Raw genomic sequence first — 12,835 nt, 5'->3', positions numbered from 1 at the left:
CATATTTTCTGTTAATCCAATAAACTTAATGTCACTGTTGAAATACTACTGTTTCCATAAGGCATGTCATATATTAAAAGGAAGTTGCTACTTTGAATGCTCAGCCAATTATAAACAAAAATCCAAAGAATTAAGAGGGGTTCCCAAACTTTTTCATGACTGTATAAACCTAAAGCCTTAATAAATACAAATTATCTATCTAGTGTTCAGCATCCACTACTGGCAAGCCAAGAAATCCCATTTCCACAAATATCTTCATTTTTTTTGGCTTTTGAAAGTTGTTGTTATGAATTAAACTTCATCATTCATTAATTTAATGAAAATAATATTATTTTAATTGTTCATATGTAAAAGGTAAATATGCTGGCAATTTTGATATGGCAATTTTGTGTATCAAAATTGCTAAAGTAAAGCATATTCGTGAAAGTTTTAACTTTCTGTCCACACATTTACTAAGGTCATTAGCACAATATTCTACATCCACTGTATTACACACTTTATACCATATCAAAAAATGTTGCCAAGTGTAAACAGAGTGTAACACATGACATCAGATACATCTAAAACTGTACTTTAACACACATTCACTGTATCCGATCTGGACAATGACTTCTTAGTTGAAACTAGTTATTCTCTACTGCCTGATTTGTTGCAAGTCTTCAAAAGGAGTAAATACAAAAAATATAACATTCCCTATATTTATGCTTATCCAATTATGAACTGTCCTACAAAATGAGGGAAAGATGTAACACTTCTTCAGAGACATGAAAATGAAATATACTTGCTTAGTTATGAAGACTTGCATTACTGAAATAAATGACAGACAATTGTGATAAGTTACATATCATCACACTGGTCACTTAACTAAGTGAACATCTACAAAAACATGAATGAGACTAAAACAAGAGATGGGCCTTGTGGTGTAGTGACTTGATGCACTGTAAACCACAAAGATGCTACAAATTTGGTTCCCACCAGAGGTCTAAAATACTCAATGTACCATTGCTCCAATGGTGGGGAAAATGTATACAACAACTATACTATAGCTCTGTATTTTTGTAGAGTACACTGTGATTCAAAACAGAAAATCACTGTGTTGAATGCTGATTAGCACATGCAATTAAGAATTTCACTATACTCTGTACAGATGACAATATTGACCCTATATACCAATAAAATTTAATGCATTTGATAGTACACGCCAACACCTGAGAGGAGAGTATCTTTGTGGCAGTTTTTGATTGCAGAATAGAATCTGTGTTACATGTATAGTACCAAGATAATTATAACAGGCACCGACTACAACACTGCATACCCAATCTCTCTTCTATATGAAGCAAAATTTCAACAACAAGTTACATTTCTAGAACTTAAAGTGAGGTTTTAAATAAAGAATATTCCATTGTGAGATGCAACTTTGGAAGCACAACATGAATGTATGTCATCATCACAGTGGACAGTGATAGTGCTGTAAATGTTAAAGGAACAGATCTGTTACTGATCCATAATGCATATAAGGTTGGTGTTAATCATTAATTATTGATTATATATTAAAACCAAAATGACGACAAGTAGGCGATAGATAGATAGATAGATAGATAGATAGATAGATAGATAGATAGATAGATAGATAGATAGATAGATAGATAGATAGATAGATAGATAGATAGATAGATAGATAGATAGATAGATAGATAATATTCATGTAAATGTTCTTTGTTATTTGACAACAAAAGTTTGCTGGACACAAAAAACTGCAGGAAAAGAAATTATAAAAGACCCAAACAGCTTAGCTCTTTAACTTTACAGGTAAGAGGGAGTAAAGCAGATGATCCAGGATCTGAATGAGATATTATAAAGTATGTCTTACTGGTTTGTGATGTATGCACTGTAATGAAAACTGCAATTAATAAAATCATTTTTAAACAGTGGTGACCTGATCAGAACTATGGAGCTCATGTTGAAAGCAGCTAAGTGAAAGAACAAACAGAAGAAAAAAAAAGCAGAAATCGTGCCATAAACACGGTTAATCTTGTTCATGACAGAGCTTATCTAATTTGTTACAAAAGGTGCAGAAAATGTATAAACTTACAGCATTTTTATAAACAACAGGTAGTGTTCCAACACTATATACTATTCAAATTGACTAAAGTTAACACGCTTTGATAAAACAAAAAAATAACTGGTTTGTATCAATAATGGTACAATCAGTGAGTAATGGTACACCAAACCAGATTTTCAAGCTATTGTGTTTAAATTGTCATAAAAAAATAAAGTGCAAGTTTCTGAAGGCAGAAAAGTCAGTGGAAGCCCTAAAATGCCATCTGCATCTAAAAACAGTACTTAAATGTCACTCCCTTAATGGACATTTAATGGACAGATGGAAATTCAGTGAAGTGCTTGCCTACTCAACAAAGTCATATGACACACTTAAACAAAAGCTTCAACAAAAGCTTAAAAAGCAATGGTTTTGTTGGGGATGCTTGCCTGTGCTTCAGCTAAGAACCCATTATTGAGGAAAGGCATTTAGAAGAAGAGACTGCTGTACACAATAGGCTATAAAGCGCTGGGTGATGACCAGAGGCCTAAAGAATTAGGAAGCATAAATAAAAATGTTTTAGATTTTTGGTTCACAAAGACACCAGAAAGCCAAAACAAGAGTTCTCATGAAATGGCAGTCTTTAAATAAAAAGCAGTGTGGACACCAGCGGGAGCTCCAAAAACCTGACACACAAGGCTCTGGACACAAGTCTATCACAAACAAGAGTTTTTATTGTGGGAAACTCTTACAAGAAGTATTTCTCACCCCACAGCACAAGTACAGTTACAATAAGCACACAGCAATGCTTTGCAACTCTCTCTGTCTTCTCTTTGTCACTGCCTCCTCCGCTCCTCTTTGAAAGCTTCACCTTGCTCCTCCTGATTTTGCTCCTGGAGCAGTGGAAGGCAGCTCCTTTTATATGAAACCCTGGAGTACTTCCGGTGTCCCATAATTGTGGCCCAATAGTGCTTCCAAGTTAGGACGGAGCCTGACAAGGTAGGCACACGAGTCCCCACAGTGCCACCTGGCGGCGCTCACAGAACTAAACAGGGCTGAGCTAAATAACTCCAGTTCCCATGAGGCCCTGTGGTAATCTGTGGCACTGCTGCCACCCTGGGGGCTGCCAACTAGTGATTTGGGGGAGACAATGCCTTCTGCTGCACACTATTCTACCCCCCCCCCCCCAAACACACACACACACACACACACACACACACCCATTCCTTCTTATCCAAGGGTAGCCTGGCCTAGAAAGGGTCCCGGTCATCCCTCAGTCGTACCTAAAAAGATTATTAAATGATACTATAGCGAATTGCTTCAGTTTTGCATTTTAATCAATGCCATACAAAACACTCATTTATTTTAAAAACACAGCACTTCTTGTATCAATGTTTATTTGGGTTTTTTTAATGTTATATCATGAGAAAATAAACATTTAACTCACAAATGACTATTTTTTAAAATAATTCTCTCATCTGCCCTTAAGACACAGCACTGTATTATCAGAGAAAACAGAGCAAATGCAGTGTTGAAATTAGAGTCTGTATCAGCAACATGGTAAAGGCGACATATTATCAGTAGAGAAATATAGACACATGAAATGGACCTGGTCAGGGTGAGTCAGCCTATGAATAACAATTTCCAATCTGCACAGAATTACTTTAGCTAGTAATTTAATACTAGTGGTTAAGGGGGGGAATAATGGAGAAATCGAAGTAAAGAGCCCTGTGAGCTCACAATGTTCAATGTGAGAGGCAATCCATTAAACAATGATCACAACAAGTGCATTCTGACTGTGGCTTCTGTGAATGGCACTATATAAGTTAAAAGGCTGATTGATGGATTCTGCTTTGTTTGGCGGACTGAGCATGCCAGCAGGAGAAAACGGCAGGAGTCTGAAAACTTCTACTTCAGCAGCTAGTGGAATATCCTTAAAGATACTGTGGCTGTACTTTGTATACTACATCTTACAAAAGGCACTCTACTAGCTCATTGCTCCACATGATCTTAACTCCTGATGTAGAGGATTCAGGAACAGGCAGGCTAACATTTGAGGTATAGTGAAGTGACCGAAACATTAGAAACACAATGGCTCATTTTTCATTCTCACCATTTGGTGTGTTTGCCAATTTTGTGCCAATTCCCATCCAGGTTTAAAAAGCTAAAATAATTCTAGAGGAAAACAAGTAAGAAAAAATGGAAGCAACTATACAGGTTAGTTGAATTATGAACACAAGAAAAAATAGAATTTGGACACGAAAAGAAGAGCCAGGCACATGACTAAAGAAACAGAACTGAGTAGCACAGCACTACAGACAAAAGAGCAAACGCAAGGTGGACTGCACCACAGCACGTGTCTCTGCTCAAACATTGTGCATCAGCTTGCAGTGAGAATAACCTTCAGAAAGCTTTCTCTCGCACATTAAAAGAGATAGGGCCCAGAGGCAGCCTTATTAATTACCAGACAGAGACCCGGTGCCTATTCAAACATTAGGGGACTATTAAGCTTGTAACACCACAAGCAGGCAACAAGATTAGATCAAAATCATTCAATAGATGGACTTATTCTCTTCACATGCCTATCTGGTGCATTGGCTCCCTCTCTGCAGATTTACTCCTGCATTATGCCACATAGCTCTCCCGGCAAAGCCACCAGTTCTTTGAGCAGCCGGACCCCGGATGCATTTTTAGCATACCATCTGCAGTCAGCTTTGATCAGTGAAATGGGGGAGGGTGAAACAGGCCTGCTGCCAAGCACACAGGCCACTATGCCGACTGCAGATTTTTTTTTCCAGTAATCCAAATCTCCAAATATGCAGGAACTAGAAATAACTATTTTTTAATTTCTACCTCCCAGTTGATCTTTAAAACAAAAAGCCTGCGTAACAGTGAAAAGTCCTTTTGCAGTGTTATAAGACAATCTCCTTTGGATTTTACAGAATACATGATACTGTCAACATTACATCAGTTATAAAAAGAACAATTGAGCCAGTTGTTCCCCAGTCAGACTTAACAATTGTGCAAATGCATTCCCAGAGCTCCCCTCTAAGCTTTAAAGCCACAAGCAGTGCACTCTGGGACACTTTTTTCCATGCTGGAAGGAAGACTTGCACATCAGATGGTTCAATCCAAAAACCTTTGTTTGTTACAGCTTTGTAAAGTCTAGTCAGGATACAGAAGCAGCAGGCAGCACTAACTCTTTTCACCATGAAGTGGTAACAGCAGGTGCATCATAAAGTTAAGTATCATAATGATGTATACACCATAATGACATTGTGTCTTTGTGGTTTGCAGGTTTACACATATTGGTTAATAGAAATGCCATTATATCAAACACCCTCAGAAGCTGTCTAAATGGCAACATGGCTCACTAGATTCAATGGACATTTGTTATGAATTGAAATATGAATAAAACTTTTTGAAGGGTTGGCAGATTTTGACAGAACACATTTGGCAACATAAAAAGATTAACCAAGGCCAAGTATATTGTTTATTGCAACAGGGCTCTTACATAAATTTTTTTAAAATTATTCAGCATTACTGGGACATCCTGTGTGTTCCATTAAACCTGGCTACATGTGATATTTTGCGTTAAAGACTTAATAGGTGGCTCACAGTACCAAACCATGTTAAGAACACAAATTCAGGGAGTACTTTAAACACAACAGTAATATATTTTTCCACAAAACAATCAAAATGATTACATAAAAAATCACTACAATCGCATTGTCAATTTTCTTCAGTTAGATCAATAAAGATAGATAGATAGATAGATAGATAGATAGATAGATAGATAGATAGATAGATAGATAGATAGATAGATAGATAGATAGATAGATAGATACTTTATTAATCCCGATGGGAAATTCACAAAGATGGGCTAGGTGCTGCTGTTTATGAGCTTTCTGCATTTCCTTCTGACTGATCATATTCAATATCCCTTTAGGTTTGTTCCTGCAATATATAAAATAATAACACTCTGCAAGTGATTTCCTAATGCCACCGTGAATTAGATAGATAGATAGATAGATAGATAGATAGATAGATAGATAGATAGATAGATAGATAGATAGATAGATAGATAGATAGATAGATAGATAGATAGATAGATAGATAGATAGATAGATAGATAGATAGATAGATAGATAGATAGATAGATAGATAGATAGATAGATAGATAGATAGATAGATAGATAGATAGATACTTTATTAATCCCAATGGGAAATTCACATAAAACCCTTCCTCCCACAGATAAGACCCTATAAGCACAATCTGCAGCCTTTTATCATTTATTTTAAATGACTTCACCAAACAAAACCACTCGAGACCTAAATAAAGAGAAAGAAATGACAAGCAACAAGGAGTTAAGAAAAGAGCATGGCCTTTACTGGGTAAAGCACTCGACTAGAGAGCACAAGGTTCCTGCCCATTGACCAGATGACCCACATGTAAAGTATTTTCCCTGTTTCTATTGTGGTTGCACTGCCTGGTCAACAATTGAAACATTTATTTTGTAACAGTATAAATTACCTTTAAGAGATAAACTAGTTTCCATTTGTACAAGGTTGCTGAATTCAAATCCTGGCTCTATGCAGTCAAAAAGTATGTTAATCACGCCTGGAATGTACATTTTAAAATGACAGTACACAATTGTTAGGACTGGCCCTTCTCCATTGCCTGAACCATCCTGGTCAAGTGACCAGCTGTGCAGCAATGTTCAGCAAGCCACTGACATAACTGTCTTTGCTGTTAGGAACAACATTGCTAAAGAAAACAAAAAAAAATATAGACTTACTGGTAGAATTGCCCTGCATCTGGATAATACATTTCGATTCCTTGCTGATCTCTCTGGAGTTGAACGGCCGAACCCGGACAGCCACCTTAACTGAGGCCCCAGACATCTTGCTGCTTTTTCAAAATGTGCTATACAATTCCAGTAAGGGAATGGACACACCTAGAAGAAGAAAAAAATATGGAGTAAAACAGAATTACTTGTAAAACATTTACATATTTGACAGAATTAATTAAATAACTCTTTAATGTGGTATTCTTACAAAGCAAAACAGAATAATATTAATAGAAGTTGCGCAAACTAAAATAAGGCAAAGAACATCTGGAAAAAGTCCAGAAGGGACTCATGCATGACAAGCAGACCCTAGCACTTCCAGCCATCTAATATAAAAAAAATACAATAAACATATGTACTCACAGACAGACACACATATATATACAATATGTCTTTTAGTTAAATTGTAAACCTCCTTGTCTGCCTGCAAAAAGAGAAATTTTCCAATGAGCCATTATAACTGGAAATGCAAATAATTTTTAGGTAGGCTATACAAGTCCAATGCAATGTGCCAAGGCTATTAAAAAATGTATAAACTTGCATTTCCAGTTAGCCCAGATCATCATTATTTATCTAACTGCAATGACAGTGTTTTCCAATTTGACTGCCACATTGACCCTGCTCCAGGATGAAGCAGATTTAGAAAATGGTATGGTATTGTGTGCATACATATAGTGCACAAAGCAAGGTCCATAAAGACATGGGTGAATGAGTTTGGTGTGGAAGAACTTGATTGGCCCACACAGAACCCTGACCTCAACCCCATCAAACACCTTTGGGATGAACAGGAATGGAGACTGTGAGCCAGGCCTTCTCGTCCAAAATCAGTACCTGACCTCATAAATGCTCTACAGAATAAGCGGTTACATATTCCAATACAAATACTCTTGGAAAGCCTTTCAATAAGAGTGGAAGCTGTTACAGCTGTGATGTAGGGACCAACTCCATATTAAAGTCTATGTATTTGAATACAATGTCATTAAAGTTCCTGTTGATGTAATGGTCAGGCGGCCCAATACTTTTGTCCATATAGTTTATGTATGTTTGTATATATAAAAGTAATATGGGTACCATTAATACTGCACTGCATTAAGCATGCATTGTCTTTTGTATGGAATTTTCATGTTTGTCTGGTGTTTGTTTTCAGCAACAGTCCAAAAGCATGTTATTAGACTGACAAACTATTTTAAACGTGTCCCAGTAAAAATTAAGATTTTTTGCAACTGTAATTGACAGGCTTGGTTGTTCCCTCTCCCAGGTGAAGATCCCCTAAAACGTCAATAAACTGGACACAACGCACTCCACAATGCACTTAACAACAGACAATGACCACCACCTCTCGGTCAACCCTTTTAAGGATCACAGGCATCACATGTTGAATATGAAGGATAAATTGCAAAACATTCAAACGGTTTCAATAAGCATTAATAAAAGCTCTGCAGTTAAGAGCAGAGACAAAGCAAAGACACAAAAAACAAAGTTTTATATATATATTTATATATATATATATATATATATATATATAGGCATCATTATAGAAACATCAGAAAAATATGCATAGAGGTAGAGTGGTAAGAACTTCAGCATCAAATTTCCACGGAACCAGATTCAAAATTCCGGCTCTGTCGCGGTCTGTGCCGATTTTATAAAACTGAATAAATTAATGGAAATAAAGATCAAAATGCATAAAACATTTCTGACTCCATGGAGAAAAACTGAAGCAGGCTGATGAACTAGCATCCTGTGTTCACTGTCAAATATATCCTAATCAGGATCACAGTGGCCATATGGCATATCAGATAATATCGTTTTACAAGCAGGGCAACTGGGGCAAATCATTACAAGCAAGATGAGCAAAGAAAAATGAAGAAATTAATTAAATCTAAGTGAGTGCGCTACTTATAAAATATGGTGGTCTACTCAGCAGTGCAGCAGCCACATCCACCCTGAAAGACAAAACTGACTTAAGATGAAAGATCTACAAGAACAGATGTCTGTATCAAACAGTGCCAGGACCTGAGAACTAAAGTAGTGTTTTTAAGACATCTGCCTAAGGCGTAAGTGAGGAGTGCAAACATAAGAGGCTTCACCATTTCTCTAGGCAGTTCTTAAAGATGATTTCTCAACTGCTTCTCGCTGCACTTGCCCTTCCGATGGATTACACAATTGCCATGTAATACTTCCACACATTTGAGGACATTGTTCAGTTTTGATTGAATTGCAATACAGTATTAGAAATTGATTTTTAAAAAGAGAGTTTGCTGTTCAAGGCACAAAATAAAGAATGACTGATTTGAAATTTTGAAATATATTCCAAAGCACTTTGACAGGTAGCATAGAAAAAATGCTGTCAGGGAATCTTTTAAATTGCCTTTAAAATTGTTTTTATATGCAGTTACTACAAAAGTATGAAAGGCACTATAAAATAATTGCCTACTTGAACACTAATTTAACACTAGCAATTGTTTTGAAAATTACTTTAACGCAGTGCTAGCTATGAAAGTAACTACACTTTCGAAAAAAATTAAGGAAATACTTAAATCACACATCAGATCTCAAACAAAATATTCAAGTGGAAAATCTTTACTGAGTAATACTATGTAATTCATTGAGAACAACATGATGTAGCAACCGTCAGTGGAGACCAAAATCTCCAACCCACTGAGGGCTGATTCAACATCATACCGAAAATCAAAGTCAAAAATTGAAATCCCAGGATGATCCAACGTGATTCAGTGGTGTGTATGGCCCCCACGTGCCTGTATGCAGTCCCGACAAAGTCTGGTCATATTCCTGATGAGACAGTGGATGGTGTCATGTGGGATCAGGGCATCGGTAACTTTCTGGACAGTCCGTGGCTCTACTTGGTGGCGTCAGATGCACCGATATATAATGTCCCAGTGGGTCTCAACTGGATTTATGTCTGGGGAACGTGTCGGCATCAATGCCTTCGTCATCCAGGAACTGTCTACACACTTTGGCCACATGAAGCCAGGTATTGTCCTGCACCAGGAGGAACCCAGGGCCACTGTACCAGTGTAAAGTCTGACAATGGCTCTGAGGATTTCATCCCGGTATTTAACAGCAGTCAGGGTACCGTTGATTAGCACATGGAGATCTGTGCAACACTCCAAGGATATGCCTCCCCAGGCCATCACTGACCCACCACCAAACCAGTCATGCTGGATGATGTTGCAGGCTGCATAACATTCACCATGGCTTCTTCAGACTCTTTCACATCTGTCATATGTGCTCAGTGTGAACTTGTGAGCAAAGGTCCCACTAGAGGGTGTGAAGCCCTCATGCCATCCTCATGGAGTCGGTTTCTGACAGTTTAGTCCGAGACATGCACACCAGTAGCCAGCTGGAGATCATTTTGTAGGGCTCTAGCAGTGCCCCTCCTCACACAAAGGAGCAGATAGCAGTCCTGCAGCTGACCCTGTCCAGCTCTCCTCATTTAACGACCCATCTCCTAGTATCTCCTCCATGCTCTTGAGACTGTGCTGGGAGACACAGTAAACCTTCCTGTGATGCCAAGTATGGATGTGCCAAAATGGAGGAGCTGGACTACCTGTGCAATCTGAATCAGCTGCAGGTACTGCCTCATGCTACTAGAAGAGACAAGGACACTAGCAAAACACAAAACTAGAGGAGAATCAGTCAGGAAGGATAAGGAGAGCGCAATTGTCTGTGTCCACCATTCCCTTTTTGGGGGTGTCTTGCTGTTGCCTCTCCAGTGCACCGGTTGTCACTTTCATTCGCACCAAAGCAGGTGAAGTCGATTCACAATCGCTTGGGCTTCCTAACTGAAGCTTTACTGACTTGGTGTTAGACTGTGATGATTAAGTGTTTCCTTAATTGTTTAAGCAGTATATTTAAACAGACAATATGGAGTTGGTCTCCAACTCAAACATGTTGAATAGGGTTGAGGTCAAGGTTCTGTGACCCTCTAGAACAGGGGTGGGCAAAGTCGTTCCTGGAGGGCCATAACACTTCTGCTTCACTTTAGTTGTCACGCTTGTTAAGATTTTGAACTGTTATTGTTTATTTTAGTCTCAAACAGCCGTATTCTCATTTTTTAATTGCTCCTTATTAGCCATAAGATGCAAATGACAAAAAAAAAACAGCAGTTCTCCGTTTAGCTTGTTTCCATTTACGCCTGTGTGGATTTATCTTGCACTGTTTGGTTGAATTAAATACTTGGAAGGAAAGTAAAGAGAAAAAAGTGAAGGACTGATATTTACTCATCCATTTTAGCCTTCAAATCATTTGGATGATATCCTTACAAAGGAAAATTACTTGACATAACAGAGTTAAAGCACTTAAAAAGCCATGAAATTAAATTACTGGCAACAATTGTTTTCTAATTAAGCAATTGGGCTGGAACAAAAACCTGCAACCACTGCGGCCCTCCAGGAACAACTTTGCCCACCCCTGCTCTAGAACCAATTTTGCAGTCCCCTGCTCTAGAAAAAAAAAAACCAAACAAAACACTTTTGAGAACATTTTAGTATCATTAAAACATTATAGTCCCTTTCATAAATATAAACCAAGAAAAATTCCAGAATAGCCATCCCCAAGAATCTACTGTGATTGGTTCATTTACACATAATAGGGCAAGCTGGCAACTTCAAAACTGTTTGTGTTTACACATAAAAGTTTCATCCTAATTAAGCAGAAAGGCATCCTGAAAGGAAAGCAAAAGTTCCATAACCACTAATTCCAATTTTTCTTTTACAACCCTGAGAAAATTAGCAATTTCAGACATACAGCACCATATCTTTGACTGCTGCAAATAAACGGAGTTCTCTTATTTCAAAATTAATTTAACTTCAAGAGACCTATCAAAGATACAACATTTCAGAATAATATGACTCTCTTGAAAGTACCCAACTACACATAACATTTATCATCAAGCAAGTCTTTAAGACTGATTCATCTGCAGTGTGACTTAAATCGCAACACCGTGTAGGAAAAAATTAGGGATTTCACTTTGGTTAATTAATTATCAGTCTTGCCTTTAACAATGCTGGAAAAATAAATAAAAAAGATGGGCCCGAGTCAGCTTACAAAAATGGAAATATGACAATAGTCGGACTGGTGCAAGTGCAGAAATCTGTCTCTCTAATGTGGAGAGGACGAAAGAGATGATTTTTGACTTCAGGAAAGTCCATGCTGTCTATAACCCAAAGCACATTGAGGGCTCTTTGGTGGAAGTGGTAAAGAACACCAAATTCCTTAGTGTTCTCCTGACAGCTGACCACCTCCATAGCCAAGAAGGTGCAGTATGTCTATGGCCCCCGGCACAATCAAGGGCATTCTGAACAGCTGCATCACTGTCTGGTTTGGAAACCGCAGATGTCTTTGACCTAACAATCCTACAATGAATAGTCCACCCAGCAGAAAAGATCGCTGGGACCTCTTTGTCCAAAATTAAAGATGTCTTTATAAAGCGTTGCACCCGCAAAATCTACAGCATTATAAAGGACCACTCCCACCGTGTTTGTCCCACTACCATGTGGCAGGAGGCACTGTAGCATCTAACCCAGGTCTGGCATGTTCTGCAACAGCTTCTACCCCTTGGCTGTCCAGATTCTGAACTCTGCGCTGCCCCCTTGACCTCAGATCTGCTCCTAATCGTTTCTTTATATGCAGAACAATTGTTACACTTGTTACTACTGTTTATTTTTTTATTATTAGTTGTTTTTATTTATTGCTATCTACTTTAAATTATTAGTATCTTTGATCCTGGGGAATGTTATTTCATGCCACTGTATGCTGCAATATGGTGTATGGATGGCATGACCACTTGAGATAACTTGACTTAATTCGGTAAAGCTCCTACTTTATTTCGCTTACCTTTCTCTGTAGGAGGCGCTCTACAGCTGCCAGACTTGTATCAAGGTAACTGAAGAACACTCATTTTAAGAAACAGTATGATACAATT

General features: G+C 37.9%; 1 protein-coding gene across 1 annotated transcript in view; it reads right to left on the bottom strand.

Annotated features, from left to right (window-relative positions):
- The window catches only part of kif1b (kinesin family member 1B), a 193,838-nt gene that overhangs the window by 163,623 nt on the left and 17,380 nt on the right, over positions 1–12,835 (bottom strand). The window contains 1 exon segment of the mRNA XM_051931432.1: positions 6,838–6,996. Coding sequence (XP_051787392.1) covers positions 6,838–6,943 — 106 coding nt within the window. The 5' untranslated portion in view covers positions 6,944–6,996.

The sequence above is a fragment of the Erpetoichthys calabaricus genome, chromosome 8 (assembly GCF_900747795.2).
Source record: "Erpetoichthys calabaricus chromosome 8, fErpCal1.3, whole genome shotgun sequence".
NCBI lineage: Eukaryota > Metazoa > Chordata > Cladistia > Polypteriformes > Polypteridae > Erpetoichthys > Erpetoichthys calabaricus.
Note: the sequence above shows the minus strand (reverse complement) of the source record. Positions and strands in the feature narration are given on the sequence as shown.